Genomic DNA, 25,676 nt, shown 5'->3' on the forward strand with positions numbered 1-25,676 from the left:
TCGAGCAACTGGGACGGGAATTTCCCCTCCAACGCTCTATGTTTTATCAATATTTGCAGCTGCGTCACGCGTATATGGTGCAGAGCAAAAAAGTTGACCTAACCATACACCATGACGTCCTTATTCATAGGCTCGGTATGCAAGGGTCCACCAGAGGACTGATTTCAATGGTGTATGGTGGCTTACTTGGACAGGTCCTGTCAAAGCATCCTATTGGCGCACTGATAAAGTGGGAACAACAGCTGGGTACGATATCAGTGGAGCAGTGGGACTCGATTCTACAGATGATTCCCAGATTGTCTCTTAGTGAGCCTGGCCGCCTGTCTCAGCTATATGTCCTCTATAGGACATACAGGTCTCCCGAATGGTTGTTTAATAGAGGGTTGCGGTCGGATTCAAGGTGCCCCAAGTGCACAACAGATAATGCGGACATTTTACACATGATGTGGACATGTTCTTGCCTGCAGATATTTTGGATCGTGGTCCTTGGCCTTATACACTTGGTCACGGGACAGGATATTCCCAGGGACCCCATGATTTGTGTTCTGGGTTATGTTGATGAGGTGGGAGGGGATCAATATCTTAAAATTGCTGTGGCCAGAATGCTATTTGTGGCCCGAAAGCTGATAGCTTATCACTGGATTTCTGACGAAATCCCCTCAAGAAAAGAATATATTAATAGGTTGAACCAAATATTATATAGGGAAAAGTCTGTGTATCTTAGGAGAGGTGTGCCGCATATTTTTGGGAAAATATGGGAGGGATGGTTGAAGATTCCCAGCCTGGCAGCCTCGAATCTTCTGGATTAGTGGGTGGGCTTTGGAGGTGGTCTCCTGTCGGTTGTTTCTTGCCTTTTCTCAAGTGATTTGGCTGTGTGATACAATTGGGTTTATTCGCTATGTACCAGTCCATGCCATCGGACAAGGGGAGTAGGGTGTTATGGGGGAAGGGAATGTTTGATAACATGTTGTAAGTTGTACATGCCTGTCATTTCCAAAACTTTTAATAAAAACTATCTGATTAAAAAAAAAATAGAGTAGAATCCTCTGCCCTCTTGCCCCTCTGGGACTTTTACTAAAACCCTCTTGGATAGTAGACTACGAATTTCGATTTCGAGGGCTTCTTGTTGCATTGTTGAGTTAAAGCGGGTTATAATAAATGAGTCGTGGGGAATATGAAGGAATTCTAATTTTATTCCTTCTTTAATTATATTTAGAATCCATGAGCATGATGTTATTGCTTCCCATTTTGAAAAATAAAGTTTCAGCCTACCCCCTACTGGGGCGACTGATTGTTCAGTATTTATTTTCCTTTCGGAATGTTGAACCTCTAAACATGCTACCCTTTTGCTTCTCTTCTTTTGTGGGCCATCTAGTTGATCTATCAGTTTGTCTCCTTCTCCCAAACGGTCGTCTTTTAAAGGTTCTCCTGTAGAAAGGGATAGAAGAATCAGGGAAAGCCTTCTTCCTTTCTTTGGCTTTGGTGAGTATGTCGTCTACGGCTTTCCCAAAGAGAAACTCACCCTCGCACGGGATCGCGCAGATCTTAGATTTTGATTGTGCGTGTGCGTCCCCCTTCCAGCTTTTCATCCATAGCGCTCGCCTGGCGCTGTTTACATGACCCGCCGATCTTGCTGCTAGGCATAGGGTGTCTGCCGATGCATCAGCCATGAAGGCTGCTGCTCCTCTAATTAATGGAATAGCGGCTCGTAGTTTTTCTCTAGACACCTTCTGCTCGATTTGTTGGTCCAATTGGTCTAACTGGATCGCCCTCACCCAGGGCGGCAGGGTACTCGGAGCCGGGCCAGTTGGTTTCAATGGGAGATGTCACGGTAGCTGTGACCCGGTCCATGGCCCTGGGCGTCCATTGTAAAAGGGGAATGTTGAGCGTGTGGATGATGATTAAAGTTTATAAGTGAATGATTCGTGATGCCACCTGTGGTGTTCGGCAATGAAGATGTTAAGCCGACGCTGCAGACAGATCCTCTGGGACAGATGGTGTGGTGCAGCAATGATGGTGTAGCCCTCCACAGGCAGGGCTTTAGTCCCAGGGCAGGGTAGATGGCGAGATAGGCAGGAGACGTAGATGGTGCTGTGTCAGGTACGGCGATGTAGCAGTGTTGAGTGTGTTGGCGCAGGAATAGAATAAGTGGAGGACACCAGGGCATGTAGTTCCAAAGCTTTACTCACAGTCTGTTGTGCATACAGGTGCCTGCCTCGGTGCCGTTTCCTCCAGGTCAGGGGCTCAGCCAACCTCCAGGCAAGATGAAGTACTCCGTTCCAACACTCCGCCAACATATGTGCCTTTTCTGAACGTCTCCCTCCTTAGCGCTCGTAGTGAAGTACTCACAGTACTGAGTTACACTGGAGTTCCTCCTTTCTGATGTTCTTAGAACTCTACTTGTACGGCAGACAGCTGTAGCCTGCTTCGGGGACTCCTTGATACTACGTCCCGGCTCACTCACGTTGCTGTTGTGCCCCCAAGTCTTATGTGGGAATAAAGTGGTGAGAACTTCTATTCCTCCGGTGTCTGTCGCAGGACCATTAGTATCCATACAACCTTGGGGACCGGACCCCGGCCTTGCGCTTAGAACTTGAGGAAGGGTTCTGCTCTAACCCTAATCCTTAGTTCTCTTCTTCTCCTTACGTTCCGTACAAAACTTTCTTATGGAGAATTAGGCTTTCTGAATATCTCTTTCCTGTGCCAGCAGACCCAGGTCACTGAGGTCTGCTGCAGCACTTCCTTCCTTCCATCCCACTGAGGGGATCTTCTCTCACAGACTGACCTAGTCAGACTGACCTAGTCCTAAAGAACTCCCGCTCTCTTTGTGCAGACTAGCTCCACCCACCTCCCAGCACTCTTCGTGTTCCAAGCAGGGAGCCACCAAAGGTGCACTGCTACACTACTATGTTGTGTGGGATGCAGGTGTTGGAGTGTGGTCAGTTGTCTCCACCTTACCTGTATGGTGGGGTACCACACCTCAGGAGGAGGTGCAGTACCTCTGTGGCGACTGAACCCTCAGGGGCGCCACATAACCAAACGAGCATTGACCTGGCGGTGCATGTGCTGGCTACTGCTGGCTTAAAAATGCACGTAGTTGTTTCCCAAGACCTTTTTAATGATGACTCCGCTTTACGGTCTAGTGGGTCGGACAGTAAGCCTGCATCCTCTACCGGAAGAGTAGATTGTTTAGAGGTGGAGGCTACAGCAGCGTCAACTTTAGGAATTTTTGTCCATTTTAGTAGCTCGTCGTCGCTAAATGGATATTTCCTTTTTGAGGCCGATGGGAGACAACTTCTTTGATCATGTTTTTTCCATTCTCTCTTTATTAGGAACTTAATTGCCGGTATTACTGGAAAAGCTCTCCTTTTTCTCTCCGCCAAACCCGCAAACATTATGTCTTGCGTGGTTTGGGCCCTCTTTGTCTCCTCACACCCCATGGTATTTCTTACGGATTTGACCAAGTTATCCACACTATCCAGGGGAAAACATGATCGTCCCTCAATTTCTGATGATGATGATTTGAGTGAGGAGTCTGAGACTATCTCTTGTTCCTCCTCTGAATCTGAGCTGGGAGTCATTTGTTTTTTGCTCCTAGTTTCTGAGGGAGTACTAGCACGGGTGATAGCCTGTAATTCCTCTCTAATTATGGTCCGTATGTCCTTTGATGACACTGCGGCTCCCTGTCTAGTCTCCCTAGTGCATTGCTTACAGGGCTTTTTGGGGTAGGAGTCAGGGAAAGGCTGAGCGCATAAAGCGCATTCTTTGTGTTTGGATTTGTCTTTTTTGTTCGTCTGGAAAGAGGGTGAGACATGGCGAGAGAAAAAAGGGGTGTCAGCTTAATAGGCAGAGTATATCTTTTGCGCACTCACCCAGTGAAGCTTATGGTACCGGATCAGATGGCTTAGACCCAGTCCTGGATCTTGATTCTCTTCTGCGAGCGGTGTCCGTGGATCCTTTGGCAGCGCGGTCCCGGGAGGTACTGCCCCCTGCAGAGTCCCCTGCTGGAGCGTGCACATCTCCTGTAGATGACATGGTTCATCGCCGACTGCTCCGCGGCGTCTGTTTAAATAGCCCTCCCTTTTTTTTTCTTTTTTTTCGACCTGGAAGTCCCTCCGGGTTCAATCGCGCTCCTTGCGCCTGCGCAATCACGCTTGTGGGCGCCCCGCCTCAGCCATCATGCCCCGGAAGATCACTCATTACTTCCGGGGCTCGGAGCACCTGCGTAGGGCGGCGCATGCGCAGGCCCAGCGCCTCTCAGCCAGGACGCTGCCGTCGCTGCGTTGTTTTTTTTTCTTCTCTCGCGCCACTGGCGCTCTTACTGCTCCTGCAGCGGCGGCTCTCCACTGGACCTGGAGTCGTCGCTGAGAATTCTTCAGCGCTGCCCGGCGCGCTCCTGAGTGAGACCGGGCAGCCCTCCCCGGACCCGGTCATCACTCTAATCCATCCACCAGACGAGGGGGGAGCCGTCTAACGGAAACTCCCCCGACGCTGCTTCTGGACCGCAACCCCTGCCGTTCTCACGGATACTGCACAGACGGCGTGCACTGGCCCAGGTATGCTTCCTGAAGGGTTCAATCTGAGGTTCCCCTGGGAACAGGAAACCAAAACTAAGGAGGAAAGGCGGACTGCCCCCTTTTATCTTTCTGTAGGGTTTCCTGTTTCAATGGGGCGGATCCGATAGCTCCAGTGGGTGCTGTCGTGGCGAAGGGTAAAAAATCAATAAATAGTCAGCTGAACCGAAGTCACCAATGCCAGGCAGCTGCCCGAAAAGCTGACAAATTCACAGGATGGATCAAGCACCGTTTTGATTTTATGATTTGTGCATTAATCACTGATGCCACTATATAAAACAGAATAATGTATATTTCGTCTCATCAATTTAAAAAAAAAACAAGCAAAAAATATGCCCTTGGGGCGAGATGGGCGCATCTGAATCCACCTAAAGTGAATTATGTGTTATAGCTCGGAACAAGAATCACAATCAGACTTATGAAATATAAAAGCTGTGTACCTTAAATGCCATTTGGATGGTATCCTCCGAATTGGCAGGATTGCAGAGAATTGCTATGCCGATTACATACTCTCTGAAGTCTATTGTGCCATCTTTGTCCTATGCCAAATAAAAAAAAAAAGAAGAAATTGAAAACCTATTGAGCTAAATTAAATTTTTGACATCATTTGTAACACATTTTCATTTTACTAAGCTGCGTTTTGCCGTTTCAATAAAATCAGTGTTTTATCAGCATGAGATTATCACTACAGGACTAGGTGTCTCATGCCTCCTAGTCCAACCACGCCCCTACCACTGATTGGCTGTTTTTTGTGTACACTGTGCATAAAGTTGCCTATCAGTGATGTGGGCCTGGTTACATCTCTGCTAGATCTGCAGCAGAGAAAACGGTGATTCTGTACAAAGAAGAAAAAGTGAGCACTACCCCTAGTCCTGCATTGTGCCATCAGTGAAGCAACCATAGACCATTCATTTGGGGGCTTTTCATATATAGAGGGGCTCACTCACAATTTTACCTAAGAACATGGCCATCAATAAAGAATGTGATCTAAACATCCTCCAAGAGAAACGTCTCCCAACCATCCAGGAGCAATGTAATGGTTTTTCCAGAATAACGGAGGCTACGTCACATTGAAAAAGTGATAACTAAGTGGCTCAATGACAAAAGCATTGACATTTTGGGTCCAAGGCTGGAAACTCCCCAGATCTCAATCCTATTGAGAACCTGTGGTCAATTCCTCAAGACGCGGAACAGCCATTACACAGAAATTGTGATAAATTCCAAGCAACGATTAGGGAAGAATGGATCAATGGATGAGTCAAAATGCAGACACCAGGGCGAATGGCAGAAGTCTTGACAAATAAGGGACAATGCTGTAGATATTGAGCCTTTATGTATGTGTCAATAAAAGTTTAATAACTTATGAAATGCTGGGAATTGTATTTCAAAACTTTTGACCATGACTGTAGATGAACTTGGTTGTAGTCAGTTTTTATTGAGACCACTAGAGGGAGCATACTGCCTGCTTTACACATTGAGTATATGATGAAAGACTCATTTTAACCATTACGGTAACTAACTGTTTCCACCGGGGCCTTGAAGCTGAGGTCTGACCATTGTACAATAGGAAATAATCCATACATAATTTTCAATGCGGTTGTTTTTTAGCGTCCAAAAATTACCTTCCCAAATGGTGACAATTTTATGCATTATCCTGTTATAGGACATTATACATACCCGATCGAACAGCGCAAACAGCTCTTTTAGTACATCGGAAACCGGCAGCTTAAGATGATTAGCAAACTCTTCAATCCCAATTCTTCCTCCTTTTGATAGGTCAGCGATAGATGCGTACTTTTCCAGCTGTTTCTGAAAATTGTCCCATTTTAAGCTAAAAAAAAATTATATATATAAATATATATATATATATATATATATATATATATATATATATATATATATATATACATACATATATACACACACACACACACACACACACATACATACACACAAAATATATATTATTTTCTAAATGCACACAAACATACTGAGTTTCTAGGCATATAATTATTTATTTAAAGGGAATCTCTCAGCAAGTTTTTGCTATCCCATGTAATAACCGCATGATGTAGAGGCTGAGACCCCGGTTCCAGCGATATGTAACTTACTGGGCTGATTGCTGCCCCTTTTGATGAACTCAAAGGTTTTATCTGCTGCAGCTCTGAATGCCAATCCCTGTATAATCCCGCCCACACCTTTGATTGGTGCTTTCTGCCTATTCAGTCTACACAGCTGCCAATCAGTAGTGGGGGTGGGGTTTTATAGAGCTAATGAATAAAAAGGACTAGCTGGCGGAAGGATTACTAGTCCTGTAGTGATAATCTGCCGCTGATAAAAACAGTGATTTTATCAAAACACGCAGCCTAGTAAGTGACACATTAATGGAATCCGGGTCTCTGTCTTTAAATCATGCTGTTCTCAGATTAGGCGGCAAGAAACTTGGAGTCAGATTTCCATAAAAAGTTCAAGTATCAAATAGAAAATGTAAAAGATCGCTATTATCCCTGGGAAAAGGTGAAGCTAGGTAAAAATAGGTAAAAGCCTCCGACACTTCTATATGATCCTTTTGATCAATCTTAGTTTGCATATCTAAAATAATAATCCTATATAATGGTGGATAATTTATCAAAAATAATAACAACAATGATGATGTCAGAAGGTTTCACATGATTGTGCATATGAATTATGTATCTCACTTTAACTTTCTGCTGATTTTTGTGAATTCCACAAGGCCGGCCTCCATAGGTAATGTCAGATCTCTCGCGGTCAACATTAGTCTGCAGTCTTCATAGGTATGATCGGTTACTGGCATTCCAAGAGATCTGCAAGGCATGAATTGTACATACGGATATGTACTATATATATATATATATATATATATATATATATATATATATATATATATATATATAGTACAGGCCAAAAGTTTGGACACACCATCTCATTTCAAAGAGTTTTCTTTATTTTCACGACTATGAAAATTGTAGATTCACTCTGGAGGCTTCAAAACTATGAACTAAAACATGTGGAATTATATAATTAAGAAAAAAGTGTGAAACAACTGAAAATATGTCTTATATTCTAGGTTCTTCAAAGTAGCCACCTTTTGCTTTGACTGCTGCTTTGCACACTCTTGGCATTCTCTTGATGAGCTTCAAGAGGTAGTCACCGGAAATGGTCTTCCAACAGTCTTGAAGGAGTTCCCAGAGATGCTTTGCACTTGTTGGCCCTTTTGCCTTCACTCTGCGGTCCAGCTCACCCCAAACCATCTCGATTGAGTTCAGGTCTGGTGACTGTGGAGGCCAGGTCATCTGGTGTAGCACCCCATCACTCTCCTTCTTGGTCAAATAGCCCTTACACAGCCTGGAGGTGTGTTTGGGGTCATTGTCCTGTTGAAAAATAAATGATGGTCCAACTAAACGCAAACCGGATGGAATAGCATGCCGCTGCAAGATGCTGTGGTAGCCATGCTGGTTCAGTATGCCTTCAATTTTGAATAAATCCCCAACAGTGTCACCAGCAAAGCACCCCCACACCATCACACCTCCTCCTCCATGCTTCACGGTGGGAACCAGGCATGTAGAGTCCATCCGTTCACCTTTTCTGCGTCGCACAAAGACACGGTGGTTGGAACCAAAGATCTCAAATTTGGACTCATCAGACCAAAGCACAGATTTCCACTAGTCTAATGTCCATTCCTTGTGATCTTTAGCCCAAACAAGTCTCTTCTGCTTGTTGCCTGTCCTTAGTCGTGGTTTCCTAGCAGCTATTTGACCATGAAGGCCTGCTGCACAAAGTCTCCTCTTAACAGTTGTTGTAGAGATGTGTCTGCTGCTAGAACTCTGTGTGGCATTGACCTGGTCTCTAATCTGTGCTGCTGTTAACCTGCGATTTCTGAGGCTGGTGACTCGGATGAACTTATCCTCCGCAGCAGAGGTGACTCTTGGTTTTCCTTTCCTGGGGCGGTCCTCATGTGAGCCAGTTTCTTTGTAGCGCTTGATGGTTTTTGCCACTGCACTTGGGGACACTTTCAAAGTTTTCCCAATTTTTCGGACTGACTGACCTTCATTTCATAAAGTAGTGGCGGCCACTCGTTTTTCTTTACTTAGCTGCTTTTTTCTTGCCATAATACAAATTCGAACATTCTATTCAGTAGGACTGTCCGCTGTGTATCCACCAGACTTCTGCACAACACAACTGTTGGTCCCAACCCCATTTATAAGGCAAGAAATCCCATTTACTAAACCTGACAGGGCACACCTGTGAAGTGAAAACCATTTCCGGTGACTACCTCTTGAAGCTCATCAAGAGAATGCCAAGAGTGTGCAAAGCAGTAATCAAAGCAAAAGGTGGCTACTTTGAAGAACCTAGAATATAAGACATATTTTCTGTTGTTTCACACTTTTTTGTTAATTATATAATTCCACATGTTTTAATTCATAGTTTTGATGCCTTCAGAGTGAATCTACAATTTTCATAGTCATGAAAATAAAGAAAACTCTTTGAATGAGAAGGTGTGTCCAAACTTTTGTTCTGTACTATATATACACACATATACATACATACGGTACATACACACACACATACACTGCTCAAAAAAAATAACACTTAAACAACAGAATATAACTCCAAGTAAATCAAACTTCTGTGAAATCAAACTGTCCACTTAGGAAGCAACACTGATTGACAATCAATTTCACATGCTGTTGTGCAAATGGAATAGACAACAGATGGAAATTATTGGCAATTATCAAGACACCCTCGATAAAGGAATGGTTCTGCAGATGGGGGCCACAGACCACACGCAAGCTGTGACAAGGTTTGCTGTGTTTGGCAGCGTAGTAATCCAGAGGATGGAGGCGCTACCAGGAGACAGGCCAGTACACCAGGAGACATGGAGGGGGCCATAGGAGGGCAACAACCCATCAGTAGGACCGCAACCTCCACCTTTGTGCAAGGAGGAACAGGAGGAGCACTGCCAGAGCCCTTCAAAATGACCTCCAGCAGGCCACAAATGTGCATGTGTCTGCACAAACTGTTAGAAACCGACTCCATGAGGATGGTCTGAGTGCCCGACGTCCACAGATGGGAGCCGACAGTCAACCAGCACATTTGAAAAAATTGTTATTGTCTAATCACATTTTAAGATTCATAGTATTTTTATTGTTCTTTCAATGCAGAAAAAAAATATATATTTTTTTGTGCAGGATTTATCGTGGTCAGGCCGACATTTTTCATCCATTTATCAACCACTACAGTGGATAGATGAGAAATATCCACAGAATTACCCCCTTAATCAGCACAGTCATAAATGTGGACCCATACCGTGCCATGACACTCCGAACATTGTTTGCATATAGAAAATAATCTTTCTTCTCTTCTTCAGAGGGAACATAAACAGGCAGAAACTAAAGAGAAAGGGAACAGTGAAATAATCAATATACTAAATCCAAGAACATTTTTGAGAACAATATCAATCATAGAGAATTTTTCAGCTTTTCTTACCTCCACTTCCACATTGGTACAGACTTGACACACGGTCATGAGTAGAAGTTTTGGCCTGAAAGTTGTAAGCAGAAGCAAAGATGAAGAAGGAATAATTTTAGGTGAAATAAGTAATTTCCCAATAAAGACCACTATTTCCACATGGACATTAAAGGGAAACTGTCAGCAGGATTTCCCCTCCCCCCACCCCAACACCACAAACTATTATATGTGAATGTAGCTCTTTCAAGGACAAGCCCAGCAATACCTTCACGCGTCCAGTCTGTTCCTGAGAAATCAGCGTTTGTATTGATATGCAATGGAGGCTGAAGAGCTGTGGTAGATCTGAAGCCTCCGTCACTCCAGCTCTATTCCCTAGCCTTCTAGAACTACCTTCTCTTGCATGACTGACAGCCTCTATGCGGCATGACTCCAGGCAAAGGAGCCGTCAATCAAGCAGGAGAATCATAACAGTTTGTGTTATATAACTTTTAAATTGCGTGTCATTCTGAAAACTTTATCTGTGGGGTTTGTTTTTTTTCTTGGGGGAGGGGAGCACTCCACACAAAAAAAAAAAATGTTGCCAACCCCTGATCTATATGATCTATAGGGTTAATATGTATTTGTGACATTTTACAACAAGTTCTAACAAGTGTGAGAGCTCTGAAAATGTTAAAGAAAAAAAAAAAAAAAAACCTGAAAGACTGGCAATGAAATAAAACTGGATTGCAGCCAGAACCGAGGATTGAGTGAAAAACAGAGATCAGATCCCGACTGTGCTAATATTGTACAATTAAGAGTCAGTGATAAGCGGTCATAAAGGAGCGCTTAGGAAGCAACCCAGGGGCAGACAAGGATGTCAGGTCTCCACCGCAGCTCCAGCCGAAAACCTCCAATGGAGGATAGGAGCAATGAGAAAATGGAAAGCGGTCTTAGGAGCGCAGGAAAAACTCAGACAAGAGATGGGTTTAAACCACAACGCATTTCGACGGAGGATCCGTCTTCATCAGGTGGAAGACAGATCCTCCGTCAAAACACGTTGTGGTTTAAACCCATCTCTTGTCTGAGTCTTTTTCCTGCTCTCCAAAGACCGTTTTACATTTTCTCAATATTGTACAATTATCATACTATCACCAGTAAGGTATTCCGTGAAGAAAGATTCTTCTATCATTTTTTTTCCCCAATAATATTTAATAAATTCATAATTTAATTTAAGATTTTTGTCATTGATAATGTCTAATATAAATTTAGACATGTTATAATATAGCCTCCAGAAGAAGCTGGAGGGGAAACGTGCGTCGGGGTGAGGAGAGACGCCAAGTTCTGTGTGTTACTGCTATCTTTACCGTGTGATCTGCTTTTCTGGTATAGTGCACTGTCATTTTCAATATATCTTATTGTCTTGATAGGTCATTGTGATTTACTATAAAGCTTTAGGTTATTTGATTACCGAATATATTTATTGGTGTTTGTGTTGCCGGATATTTAGCACACACTTAAAGTCTCCCCTAGTTTTGGACGCCTTGATTATTTGTTCTCTTTTGGGATTTTATTGTGACTAATTTTCATGGCATTAATAAAATATTGCAATTTTTTAATGTTACTTCCTGGATCTCTTCTTTTGGCAATTAGTTATATGTAAGTCCGATTTTTTTTTTTGCTAATGTTATAATATAAGTAAAAAAGAAACAGCAGCACTGCACTAATAAGTGATGAATAAGTGTCTGCAATAATACGCCATCCAGAAAATACTTGTTTGAAGGGGTTTTCCAACCAATAACTTATCATTTGTCCTACAGAAAAGTGATATATAAATGATCACCGGGGGTCTAACTGCAGAGACACCCCCCCACCAATCCCAATAAATGTTCATTGATCATACCCCTTTGAATAGGTGTCATACCTCTACCAGAATAAAATTATAAATATACTAAAAACTGTCTTTTTTTTCATTAATGTGCCCAACATGGAAAGCCATGAAAGATTGCTATTGCCATCGTTAGGCAATTTGACTTTTTTCCTTGCCCAAAAATATGATCAAAAGTAGCCTCCAACCCAACAATCTTTCTCCAGAAATTTCTCATTGTTGTGCAACTTCTGTACTCCATGTCTATGCCTGCCGAGTGCACAGCATCTCAGGTGCATGATGTGTAGCCTCTAGTTATGAGCAAACGTGCTGGGATAAGGTGTTACCGGATCATGCTCGGGTGGTAACCGAGTGTCTTTGGTGTGCTCGAAAAATATGTTTGAGTCCCCGCGCCGGCATATCTTGAGGCCATTTTTTTTTTTAAACACAGAAATTTTATTTGGTCTTGTAAATTTTAACCACTTATGGTATGTATAAAAACGGATTGGATATGAACAATTTTAAATTTTTTTGCAGTAATTTTGTAAAATAACAAAATGATGCATTTTTCCACACTGGCGCAAAAAGAAAAAATAATTTGGACGCGGCTGGTGAATGCAACCTTACCTGGCTCAGAGTCATGCCGCTGTGCCAGCCTCTCTGAATCATAGCGCCATGCCTGAATGCAGGAATCAGTATTACTTTGCTTGGGAGCAACACGCCCATGAGGTGCCGTCCCTTCCACAGACGGAATCCATACTTTAATTACATAGACGAGGAGTACGGATGTTGCACAATAAGAAGAGCCTGGCGGAAGCTCGGCGTTGGAGGCCTCTTTGATCATATTTTTTGATCAAGAAAGAAGCCAATCACAAACTTTTAGTCCATTATATTATCATGTATTGTATGCCTAAAATTATGTAAAAAACCGGTTATGTGCTGTTACATTCTACAACTCGAAACTTACACAGTGTATCCCTGCCAAGTCCAGGTGACAGTGTCCTATTGGAAGAAGATAGGAATTTCATCATAGTTCAATTCATAATACAATTCCAGTGTTATAGATCATGATACTAGGTGCCATTATAGGGAAGGGTACATCAAATTGTATTCAGTCCAGATAAATTTGCTCTGAAAATAAAGTGCCGAAATTGCTGTTTATTATGCGGAGATCCCTGCAAACCTCAAAACATAATAAACGGAAGGCTGGAAAGGAGTTAAAAAATAATGATTGATTAGTTACCCACTTGCCCTAGAACGGCCCCTCACCAGCCCTGCCACTGCAGGTCCCAAACCAGTCCTCCTCTCACTTCGAGGTTATTGGTCTTCTCCTTTTTGGTCTTCCACTCTTCTGATCTTCGTTCATCTCAAAGGATCTTCTGGTGCAGACTAGTTCTCATGACCACATAAGGAGGCCTTGTCAGCTCCAGAAGATCCTGGAAGAAAAACGAAGACAAGAAGAGCAGAAGACCAAAGATGACAAGACTGAGTGAAAGACTTGACGCGACACTCTTATGTCTTGCTTCGCAATCAAAGTCACCAAGTCATAAGGCATTATCGGCACCAGAAGATCCTGGAAGAATAACGAAGACAAGAAGAGTGGAAGTCCAAAAACAAGTAGAATGAAGCAAAGACCAGAAGTTGACAGATACGGTAGGGAGTTGCGGCAGCAAGGCAGATGAGGGTTGGACCTCGGACAAGTTACCGATTTTTTTTTTTTTTTTTTTTACAGGGCTTCCTGGCCCTATAAAGTATCCAGCAAAATGGGGCAGGCTTGAATTCTGAAGAAAAATTACTGAAAAATGTCAGATTAAGTAATTAAATTTGTCACAGATAAATTTGCCCAACAATGCTCAATACCTTTCCAGTCAAATGGGAGAGACTCAATGTGAAACTTTGTTCAAATCTTCAGAATTATTAAAACAACACTTCTGGGCTCTTAGAACTTACTGCCAAAGAGTAATTTTGGAAAATTCACCGATTTATAATACCAATAAGACTTTTCAGACAAAATTCTTCACTTCTTACCAGAGTATTGGGATATCGAAGAATAATGGGCTGAACAGCCACCTTGGGAAGAAACGCACCTGAAAATACAAACGTATGGCACAAAATTATAATCCAGAGCTTGTTTTTTTCAATATTTTATATTACTAACATGATAAAGATTATCGTCTATAATTTCAACAACAAAAGCAACCCAAAATAAAAAAAATAAAATATAATAAAAAGTATATAAATACATAATATGAGAAGAAGGCTATGATGTGTATTGTAAAAGTCTAGTAGGGCTTTCCACAATGGACATTCACTACCTATCCTCAGAATAGGTGATGACTTTCAGATTTCTGAGAACCTCAATGTTGAGGCTTCAATGGACCACTAGAAAGGGGGTCCTCACCACCTGTTTTTCCTAATTGCACAATCACAGGATTTTCAATTGAACCGTGTTGCCCCAATACAGGTCTACTGAGCTGAGGAAATCGGCCAGGGGCTGTAGTAAGCAGTCTCTGGTAGTCCCATAGGTTTTAGTTGGACCATGAACAAGTTTCTCCATTCACAGGTACTGTGTCATGAATTAAGAAGTAGCTGGGGATTCCCATTCTCGAGATCAGTGGAGATTCCTTTGATGGTTCAACATTTATAACCAATCCAAAGGACAGTTGATAAAATGCGCATGGAGGGAAAATCTTTTTAGCCATAATAATAAAGAAAAATACCAAGCGATAAAAAAAAAATAATACATCAGTATCCTACCTGGTTTAAAAGAAATCAAACAAGAACGATTTGTACAAGTTCCTTCAGGAAAGAGTAAAACCTATTAAGTAAAAGAAGTCTTTGAAACAAATAAATAAAAATTTGTGTGGACATTGTTATGTAAGTGCAAGTACAACGAACACGAATAAGGCCGGTTTCACATTTGCGTTTATTCACATCTCTGTGGAAGACACTTATAAGGCACCTAGGGTCGGGATTTGCATCTACCAGACGTGTATGGCATATCCTGTTCATATGCCAAAAATATATGGTATGGGAATAATACTTTAACACTTTTCCATGTAACCCAAGAAATATTTTAAGAAGAATTCACCATTTTTTTTTCTGTTAGGCCGGTTTCACATTTGCGTTTCAGGGCGCAGCGACGGCCTGCGCACGGCCGCCGCTAAGCCCCGCCCCCTGCATGTGTCCCCTATCTTTATCACTGGGGACGCAGGCCGTGCGCAGTATGCGTTTGGCGGCGCATGCGTCCTTTTGACGGTGCGCCGAGCACAACCAAATTGCAACAGGTTGCGTTTGCCGCTGGTCGGCGCACCGTCAAAATGACGCATGCGCCGCCAAAATATTTCTTGGGTTACATGGAAAAGTGTTAAAGTGTTATTCCCATACCATACATTTTTGGCATATGAACAGGATATGCCATACATGTCTAGTAGATGCAAATCCCAACCCTAGGTGCCTTATAAGTGTCTTCCACAGAGATGTGAATACATCAATTACGTTGGTCAGTCTGTCAGACGCCTCTGGCTCAAAAGTGCCCCTTTGACAGACTTGGTGCAAGCTACTCTGTCTGGCAGCTTACAGAGTAACCCTGGGTTTAAACTTCTAACCCCAGTACAGGGATCTGCTCAATAGGGTCCACTAGCTTCTAGAGAAGGACTGCTGTTCAGAAGAGTGAACCAGAGGTAAGAAAGGTCATCACGCAGGGTCAATACCAAGAGGTCACATTAAAATCAAAATTAGGATACAAGCTGGAGGTCAAAATACAATTTGAGATCAGAAAGTGGGATAAATGAGGACACACAACTATGGCTATAGACCAGGTAAGCAGAATCTAATGACTGGCAGTGGAAGTCAGAGGCTCATGGGTTTAAATAGCAGACAAACCCACCCAGGGCTCTCAAAAAAACAGTGATCAAAACCAAACAATTAACCACATAGCTCCCTAATTTAGAGGCACCAAAAGTCCCAGGAATAAAACAGGACTGTAGCAGTCACGCGTCAACCACAACAAAGGCATGGCACCGCCCAAAAGCTAAAGCGGAAACAAAATGGCATAGGAACTCACACAGATGTTACTTAGGTCATATAATGGGAACACCAGTTTGAGCAAAAGACACTCACCCTAAAGACACTTCAATTGAAAGAAGAGTAAAAAATGGAGACAAATATTTGTATTATGCGTTTCTCACAATTGACTCAAAACCCATGTAATCTACAGGATGTCCAATAGGTGTACAGCACTGTTTTACCATACATAAGTGACCTCTGTAGTATCATTGCATAAGGTATGATTATGGATGTGTAAGCTCTAACTCAATACCAAGAGTAAAATGTCAAACCTGGGGCCATTTGCCTCCTGAAGTTGCTCTCTTTGTGATCTCGTTTATAGTATTTCGCCGAGAATCAGGGTCAACTCGTGATACCAGTACAGGCTGAAGAGCATGGAGAATACCTACAATATAGAAATTCTGAAATAAACGACATCCAAGAGAAAACCAAATAGCATGCAAAAGGGCATTTTGTTAGAAGTGAACAACGTTGCAATGCTTGACCCAACCGATGGTTAAGAGTAGGTTTGTTTTGGGGTAAAACTAGACCCTTTATTTCTAATCCCAAACAAGTAGTACAGTCATATGTTAAAGTTTGGGCACCCCTATTAATCTTAACCTTTTTTCTTTATAACAATTTTGGTTTTTGCAACAGCTATTTCAGTCTCATATATCTAATAACTGATGGACTCAGTTATATTTCTGGATTCAAATGAGGTTTATTGTACTAACAGAAAATGTGCAATCTGAATTTAAACAAAATTTGACTGATGCAAAAGTATGGGCACCCTTATCATTTTCTTGATTTGAACTCTCCTAACTACTTTTTACTGACTTCCTGAAGCACTAAATTGGTTTTGTAACCTCATTGAGCTTTGACCTTCATAGCCAGGTGTATCAAATCATGAGAAAAGGTATTTAAGGTGGCCACTTGCAAGTAGTTCTCCTATTTGATTCTCCTATGAAGAGTGGCATCATGGGCTCCTCAAAACAACTCTCAAATGATCTGAAAACAAAGATTATTCAACATAGCTTTTCAGGGGAAGGATACAAAAAGTTGTCTCAGAGATTTAACCTGTCAGTTTCCACTGTGAGGAACATAGTAAGGAAATGGAAGTACACATGTACCGTTCTTGTTAAGCCCAGAAGTGGCAGGCCAAGAAAAATATCAGAAAGGCAGAGAAGAAGAATGGTGAGAACAGTCAAGGACAATCCACAGACCACCTCCAAAGACCTGCAGCATTATCTTGCTGCAGATGGTGTCACTGTGCATCGGTCAACAATACAGCGCACTTTGCACAAGGGGAAGCTGTATGGGAGAGTGATGCGAAAGAAGCCGTTTCTGCAAGCACGCCACAAACAGAGTCGCCTGAGATATGCAAAAGCACATTTGGACAAGCCAGTTACATTTTGGAAGAAGGTCCTGTGGACTGATGAAACAAAGATTGAGTTGTTTGGTCATACAAAAAGGCGTTATGCATGGAGGCTAAAAAACACAGCATTCCAAGAAAAACACTTGCTACCCACAGTAAAATTTGGTGGAGGTTCCATCATGCTTTGGGGCTGTGTGGCCAATGCCGGCACTGGGAATCTTGTTAAAGTTGAGGGTCGCATGGATTCAACTCAGTATCAGCAGATTCTTGACAATAATGTGCAAGAATCAGTGACGAAGTTGAAGTTACGCAGGGGATGGATATTTCAGCAAGACAATGATCCAAAACACTGCTCCAAATCTACTCAGGCATTCATGCAGAGGAACAATTACAGTGTTCTGGAATGGCCATCCCAGTCCCCAGACCTGAATATCATTGAACATCTGTGGGATGATTTGAAGCGGGCTGTCCATGCTCGGCGACCATCAAACTTAACTGAACTGGAATTGTTTTGTAAACAGGAATGGTCACAAATACCTTCATCCAGGATCCAGGAACTCATTAATAGCTACAGGAAGCGACTAGAGGCTGTTATTTTTGCAAAAGGAGGATCTACGAAATATTAATGTCACTTTAATGTTGAGGTGCCCATACTTTTGCACCGGTCAAATTTTGTTAAAATGCAGATTGCACATTTTCTGTTAGTACAATAAACCTCATTTGAATCCAGAAATATAACCGAGTCCATCAGTTATTAGATATATGAAACTGAAATAGCTGCTGCAAAAAACAAAATTGTTATAAAGAAAAAAGGTTAACATTAATAGGGGTGCCCAAACTTTAACATATGACTGTAAATACAAATAAAATATATAAAAGAATAAAGCCAAGAGCCACTTACTGCCAAACATCGGCACGGAAATATTTTCTGCTCTGGATACTGTGGAAGGCATGCCCGATGTGATAACTGCAATACCATCAAAGAAGGAAGAATGTGGGGAAACAACAAAAATCGGGGCTTCTGAAGAACTTGCAGGTTTTCCAATGACCCGAACATGAAATCCCATAGAAAAGAAAAGCAGGCGTCCGAGGCAGCTGAGAAAATGTTTTGCAACATTTCTGAAAGAAATTTTACAAAAAATATTCAATCATTTCATGATCTAGGCAAAAAAAATAATATGGCTTAACATCAGATTTTTATGTCGCATGTAGGTTTTAAAATTTGGGGGCAGTTTTTTGTGTTATTTTTCACAATCTTTCATGAAGAGAAAAATGAGAACTCTTGCAATATTTACAGTGGCCACTGGGGCTATTCGAGACTCACACTTTCTGGTTTTGGAGAAAATGCACATGAACATTAGCAGCGACAGACTGATTATGAAGCATCTAATGAGTGTGTGCAAAAGTCAGCTGTGACATCGCCTATTGTGAATGGTGGATATCTTTACTTTATGTTGAAAGGGGGTTTTACCATTCTCTAAAGAAAATTGTCAGCACTGGTTGGGGCACACACCCCATTGGCAAGACGAATGGTAGACGTAAAAGGTGACGAACATTGCCTAAGTTTGTCCAGCATTACCTCCTCCATCCTTTTATTGGCTCCGCGCTGTCTTTTGCAGCGCAACAAGTGACTATAAACGCAGTTAACCAGGCCGCTACTAGTACAGTCAAGAAGAGAACAATTCGGAATGGTAAAATGAACAGGCCACATAATACCATCTGCAAAATAAGAAAAAGATTACAAAAATTTAAATTGGGTTTTTTTTTTTGTTGTTTTTTTTTTACACTATCCATAATAAGTAGTTAGGGTATGTTGACACTGATCTTTTTTTAACTTGGTTTTGGGTTGAACTACAAAATACTGATTAAAAAAAAAAAAGTTTAATCTGTTTACAACTTTGTAAGAAATACCATTTTTGTGAACATGATCAATATCGAATGAAAAAGGACACTGGCCCATATTGCACTTGACGTGGTTATTATCCACAAGTAAATTGCAGCAAAAATCTGACTTTGCATGCAGTTTCTTTTAGGCTTTCAGCAAGGATTTTTGCAGAAAAATGCACACAAAAAAAAAAAAAAAAAAAACAACACACACCAAATTCTTACTACACCATATTATCAAAAAAATAAAATCAACCATGCTGAAAAAAGTAAAAAAAAATAATCAAAACAGTACTTTACTAATCCGCACCTAAAATCACGTCGTTTAAAAGCAGTTTTTAGAAGTGGATTTTTAAGCCAGAGAAAAAAAATCCATGTAAAAAAAAGTTCTACGTAAACATACTCGTAGTTACTGACTGGTTAATACATCGGTAGATCCCCCCCAATTAATAATCATTCCCCTCCAGCTTTAGTGTAGGAGTTACCTGATAATCATCTTTTCACTGGTGGTTTATTAACCTCTACTCCCCATTCTGCCTTTTGGAACAGGGTTAAAAATATATTAGATATATATATATATCTATCTATCATGATGCATGTGGCTACAGTGCAGCCGCTATGAACCCATTTCATAAAAATCACACCCGCTGTATCATTCGAAATAAATTGTAAATGGTCCACTCATTGTTAATGGTGACACAGTTTCTGCCAAACCATGCAACGCCCGCATTCATTGTTTGTTGCTTAGTCAACGGCCAACTCCGCAGTGGCTGATCTACCGGGCATAGAGCTCCCTTTCCTATAGGGCTTGGAAGTCAGTAAATCCAGCATGCTTCAGTAAGGTCCTCTGATGCTGCAGAGCTAAAGCTTGCAGCAAAGGATCAACATAGATCATCAGGAGCACACTACTCCCCCTGCCTCCAGATTTTCCTTTTCCGGAGGGTGAGATATTCTCCTGATGACTCACAGTTCAGACCAGTGGCACGACATTGCTAGTGGTCCGAACTGTCAATCATCAGGAGCACATCACCACCAGGAAAGAAAAAAAATCAGGAGGCAGGGGGAGCAGTGTGCTCCTGATGATCTATGTTGAAAACAACCTTTTAACAATAAGCAAGCTTATTTTGGTGACTTACACAACTTTATATTTTTGTGATACAACAGATTTGTGACTGATGGACGTAAGGCCTTATGGAGAGGGATGAATTAGTAATTACGTCAAGGCCAGAGTTTCCAGGAGAGATTCACACCCAGGTGAAGAAACAACTCATGCAGGGTCACGTCATGATAATCACAATTTGAGCAGTAGTAAAAAAATAAAAATAAAAAAAATAAAAATTGAGGGGTTGTAATTAAAATATTGAATGATTTTACAATAAAAAGTTATTCCTGGAAACAATTCTTTAACTTACATAATTCCGGTGCCAGAAGAGGCAGGAGCAATGGTAATACTGTAATTGTGGCCATTACCCAATACACAGCATTTTAGATAGAAAAAACTAAATAAGAGTTCAAAGGACATGAACTTTAGCGATTTAGGCTTTTTAATTATACACAAAGCTTCTGGGAGAATCTCTGTCGGACAGAGGAGACAAAACTTGAGTTTTTTTGGCAAGTCACATCAGTTCTATGTTCACAGATGATAAGATGAAGCCTACAAAGAAAAGAACGTTGGCGGCGATCCATCAAGACCGGCGCCGATTGTCTCTTCCCTGTGTCTGTGTAATATCAAATGCATCTAGCACTGATCAAAAATAATTCTAGAAAACAAATAGACTGAAGGAGTAGACATCATGAGACAGCAAATTCTGCAATATGGAGGATTCTGAAAATGTTCTTACGCGTATCTTGTCGATTAGAGTTAAGTTGATTTCATGGATGAAAGGGTTTGGAATCTGTGGAGGAATGAAGGATTTTTGCCTCGGCAGTAATGGTGTCCGATGTTGCAATACCATTCCACCTGCTAAAAAAAATAAAAATCACAACTTATTTAAACAGTTAAAAATTAAAACGATTATTGGGAAATTATTTCAAACTAAGGTCTCGTGTTCACAAGAGTAGAAGATCTTTTTTTAAAAAAAAGAAAAAGACCAGTTCACCCCGGCTCTAGTCGTGTTGAAGCACGGAATCCATAGGACCAAATGTAGAAAGAATATAGAAGAGATCCAGCTTCTTGGAATTTGCAAAAATTAGAAAAAATATTTTTGATAAAGTCAACACCATCATCAGGATTCATCCACACTTCAAGTGCAATTTGCCATAGAGAAAGTGTTTTTCTACGCTGAGAGGTGGAGACTCCAGAAAAGCGGCTTCGTGATCGTGAAGCGTATTGGATGTACAACCTCGATACCTGCAATCCCAATGGGCTTAATATAGGTAAAGAACTCTTGTTCCACCATTAGGATACACCTAAGCAATTAGTAATTTTTGCAAATTCTAAGCAGCTGTATCTTTGCCATATTCTTTTCATATAAGAACTTTACACAACCTCTGAGTCGTATGGAGCCGTAATACGGCACTTATAGATTTCTAGAGCTATACATAAAATCATTCTACATCATATAGCCTCAAAATCCATGTGACAAAAAATTTGTTTACCAGAACTGCTCTGCTAACTACAGACCGGTCTGTAACCTCCTCTTCATTTCTGAACACCCGGATCGCTTGGTGTACAGTCGTCTAATCGGCTGTCTTTATGATAACACTCTCTTCTTGGCTTATTATTGCTATCCAGTTTCAGATCTTTAAACACTACAGAAACTGCCTTACTGAAGTTTCCAATTATCTAATAAATCTATTTCTCAACATTCCCATCGATTCTCCTGGATCATCAACTCCTCACCATGATCTACTATCAGCCTCAAGTTCACTGTCCTTTCTTGGTTCTCCTCCTACATTTTTGACCACTCCTTACATCTGACTGCTCCTTCACTGTATTTTTTGCTTTCTTTCTTAATCTTCCTCTCCTCTACCGTCTAGGTTCATCGGGGTTCATTCATAGATCTCATCCTGTTTATGCTATGCACTACCCCTACTGGACAAACCATCAATAGATTTGGTTTCCAGTATCATCCCTATGCTGCCAACACTCAATTATACACATCTCACTAACATTACTAAAAATACCAATGATTGTCTGTTCGCTGTCTATAACACCGAGTCCTCCCCATACCCAACACTGAATTTTTTGAAAATTGAACTCCTCACTAGAGTTGAGCGACTTTGGTCGGATCGGGTTTCGTGAAACCCGACTGAAACAAAATTGAGTCGGATGAAACTGGTCTGACTAGGGCAAAAAAAGTCGGAGTTTCGTCCGAAACCCGACCCCAATGTAAGTGAATGGGGAATAAAAGTCGGCATTGAGTGGATGAATGTCATCCGCTCAATGCCGACTTTTATTCCCCATTGACTTGCATTGGGGTCGGGTTTCGGACGAAACTCCGACTTTTTTTGCCCTAGTCAGACCAGTTTCATCCGACTCAAATTTTGTTTCAGTCAGGTTTCACGAAACCCGATCCGACCAAAGTCGCTCAACTCTACTCACGTTTTCTATACTAACCTACCTAAACCCAAAATTTGTCAGTTCTGTGTGTAGTTTTACCATAACTTCCAAGCAGCATGGTGGTATCTTGGAGATCTTTCCTGTCTTTGTGACCAACGCTGCGAAGAGGCCATCATGAGAAAATATTACACTGGCCCCATTTCCAGTAGCATAATGTACGGTATCCGAACCCCTCTAGTCTTCATTCCAGGTGCACTAACATCTCAGCATTACATCGATTTGTTGCTGGAACCAGTGGGGCGTCCAGAAGCCATTTTTTACCACCACACAACCAGCATAGCTGAAATGTACCACTATGGCCTGCAGCATCTCCAGACTTGTCTCCCATCGCGTCATAGCTCAGCAATAGCAAAGAGAGCTGCCAGCAGAGGATCCTGATGATTTCCAAGGCAAAGCACATTCAGTGTGGTAGAACATTTCTCAGACAATCATTAATAACCTCATTGGTATCAGCTGAATGCAGGGATATCTGTATGTGTTGTTCATACTCCATACATCAAGATGTTTAAAAATGTTATTTCTATTTTTTCCATCATTTGCATATCATTAACAGGTCTATGGATCAAACCAGTCAGGATGCAACCAAAGTGCCCATGTACTCCCTTTTCCCCAAACTAGACAGAGTTTCAAGTATGGTTGTGTAAGAAGACTTCTGTCGAAACGCATTCATCTATCCAAGCGTGAACAATGCCCGACACTATGTGCCATTCATTGTTTTCAAAGTTTTGAATTAAAAGTTACGGTATATTTTAGCCATTCCAAGCAGTCGCTGGATACTTTTTCCCCCATTTCATATGCATGGAAGTTTGACGTACTTGGCAGCTCTCTAGCACGCATCCAGTGTTGGCCCCCTTGGCGAGATAAACCATCAGCTTTGCCATGATCAATTCCTTTCTTATGTTGACTTGTAAAATCATATTGCTGCAAAAATCAGGCTCCATCTGAGCAATTTCCCCTTATCCCTCACTATGTTGAGCCAAATCAGCGGGTTATGATCTGTGATCACGGTGAAGTTGCGACCATAAACGTACGGCAGCAGTTTCTGTAGAGTCCACACAATTGCTAAACGCTCCTTTTCAACAGTGGCATAATCAACCTCTCTGGGCAAGAGTTTCCTTCTTAGATACAGAATTGGGTGCTGTTCACCTAGCTGAGGACCGGACCTACCCCGTAAGAGTTGGCATCAGTCTGCACCACAAACCTGCAAGTGAAATCTGGGGCCTGAAGAATGGGTGAACTAGCCAATGCTGATTTTAGGGCACCAAAGGATTCCTCACATTGTGAAGTCAGGAAAATAATTTGGGGGAGCTTCTTCCTGGTCAGGTCAGTTAACAGCTTAGCTGGAGCACTGCAGTTTGGCACAAACTTCGTATACTAGCAGGACGTACCCAGGGATGACATTACCTGCCTATTGGTTCGTGGAGTAGGCCTGACAGTGATGGCTTCTTACTTACATTGTTCAGGTTTTAGTACCCCACCCCCTACATGGTGTCTGAGGTATTGTACCTCCAGCATGGCCATCTGACACTTCCCTGGCTTAATAGTCAGACCTGCTGTGTTAGATCTCTTCCGCAGGTTACCCCTCTCCTCAGGAATGCTGCAGACAGGTAAAACATAGGTCTCCCCTTCACGATGAGCTTCCAGCCTATTGATGTGACAAAGTTTTTGACGTTTTGTAAGTCTTTCCAGTGTCACAACATAGTTACCATCATTTAAGCAATTAAATACAGTGTATGGTCCCTCCCCATAAACCTGTAATTTGTTCTGCAACACAGGGACCAACATCCAAACCTTCTGGTTCATTTGGGCCTGGGTCACATTCCCATGAGCCAGGTCCCTCAGTTTCTCCATGCTCTCTCGGAGTTTCAGTACATATTCCATCACAGACTCCTGGAGTTTTAGGGGCACCCTCTCAACAGTCATTAATTAAATCACGAGGCCCCGACCTTTCTCCCATAAACGAGTTTAAAGGAGGAGAAACCTGTTGAGGCCTGGGGTACCTCTTGGTATGCAGACAAGAGATGAAGGAGGCAACATTCCCAATCTGTCCTTTCAGTCTCCACCAGCATCTTGGGTGTTTATTTTATAGTTCCAACCAAACGCTCATATTGGTAAGAGGATGATAGGGACTGGCTGCAAGAGATCACACTTGTATTTTCTGGAAGAGACTTTGTATCAAATTAGACATGAATTGGGTCCCCTGACCAGTGAACATTTTCCTGAGGAACCCCCACATGAGAAAATAGTCTGTAGTGCATCAGCCACTTGTGAAAGAGACACTGGCAAAGTGCTGGAGGGGAGATATGTTTCACAGAGGCTATTATCTTCATTGATGTAAACTCAGAAGTTCCTCCAGCACATTAAGTGTTGTGAGGCGTTAACTAGCCATTTTGCTTAAGGGCTGGGTTTTTATGAACAACCATAGAGGGGGTGGGAGGTTGTACACCTTATCCCACCCTTGTCCCCAGGGTGTGGTCTGAGGTTTGAGTAGAAGGCCTCTTGAGGTGTTCAGAGTTCATTGACTGGAGAGGAACACTCCAGAGAAGTGTGTGTATTTATGCTAAAACCTGAACCATTCGTCTTGCTAACCCTGAGCAGGCTGATCCCTGCTACCACTATGCTTTGTGCTACTGTGGCACCCTGTGTCTTTGCCACCACAAAATAGTTCAATATGTACCGTTTTGTAAGCAATGGGAGTTATGCTTTCTCTGCTAAGAGGCGACTTCACACACAATTTTACCTCACTCCCTTACTTCCCTGAAGCATAGAGCTTTGGAGACGTACCCTAACTTGGAGGGGGAGGAGTCGAGTTGTTCTGTGAAGAAGACGGTGGAAAGAACCTGGAGAACGCTCCTGGAAGCCATAACATGTGCTCCCTCCAGGAGCAATGCTAAGAAGAAT

The 25,676-nt window shown here is 42.0% G+C and overlaps 1 protein-coding gene across 1 annotated transcript in view; it reads right to left on the reverse strand.

Moving 5' to 3' along the window:
* The window catches only part of LPCAT2 (lysophosphatidylcholine acyltransferase 2), a 58,085-nt gene that overhangs the window by 14,807 nt on the left and 17,602 nt on the right, over positions 1-25,676 (reverse strand). The window contains exons 2-13 of the mRNA XM_073581692.1: positions 21,055-21,176; positions 18,909-19,048; positions 18,231-18,448; positions 16,248-16,360; positions 14,665-14,725; positions 13,936-13,994; positions 12,875-12,909; positions 10,083-10,137; positions 9,903-9,985; positions 7,274-7,399; positions 6,252-6,405; positions 5,015-5,113 (exon numbers count right to left, since the gene is read on the reverse strand). Of these exons, the coding sequence (XP_073437793.1) occupies positions 5,015-5,113; positions 6,252-6,405; positions 7,274-7,399; positions 9,903-9,985; positions 10,083-10,137; positions 12,875-12,909; positions 13,936-13,994; positions 14,665-14,725; positions 16,248-16,360; positions 18,231-18,448; positions 18,909-19,048; positions 21,055-21,168 (1,257 nt within the window). The 5' untranslated portion in view covers positions 21,169-21,176. The remainder of the gene's footprint in view (positions 1-5,014; positions 5,114-6,251; positions 6,406-7,273; positions 7,400-9,902; positions 9,986-10,082; positions 10,138-12,874; positions 12,910-13,935; positions 13,995-14,664; positions 14,726-16,247; positions 16,361-18,230; positions 18,449-18,908; positions 19,049-21,054; positions 21,177-25,676) is intronic.

Source organism: Dendrobates tinctorius, unplaced genomic scaffold (assembly GCF_039654945.1).
Source record: "Dendrobates tinctorius isolate UK_male_01 unplaced genomic scaffold, ASM3965494v1 ptg000009l, whole genome shotgun sequence".
Taxonomy (NCBI): domain Eukaryota; kingdom Metazoa; phylum Chordata; class Amphibia; order Anura; family Dendrobatidae; genus Dendrobates; species Dendrobates tinctorius.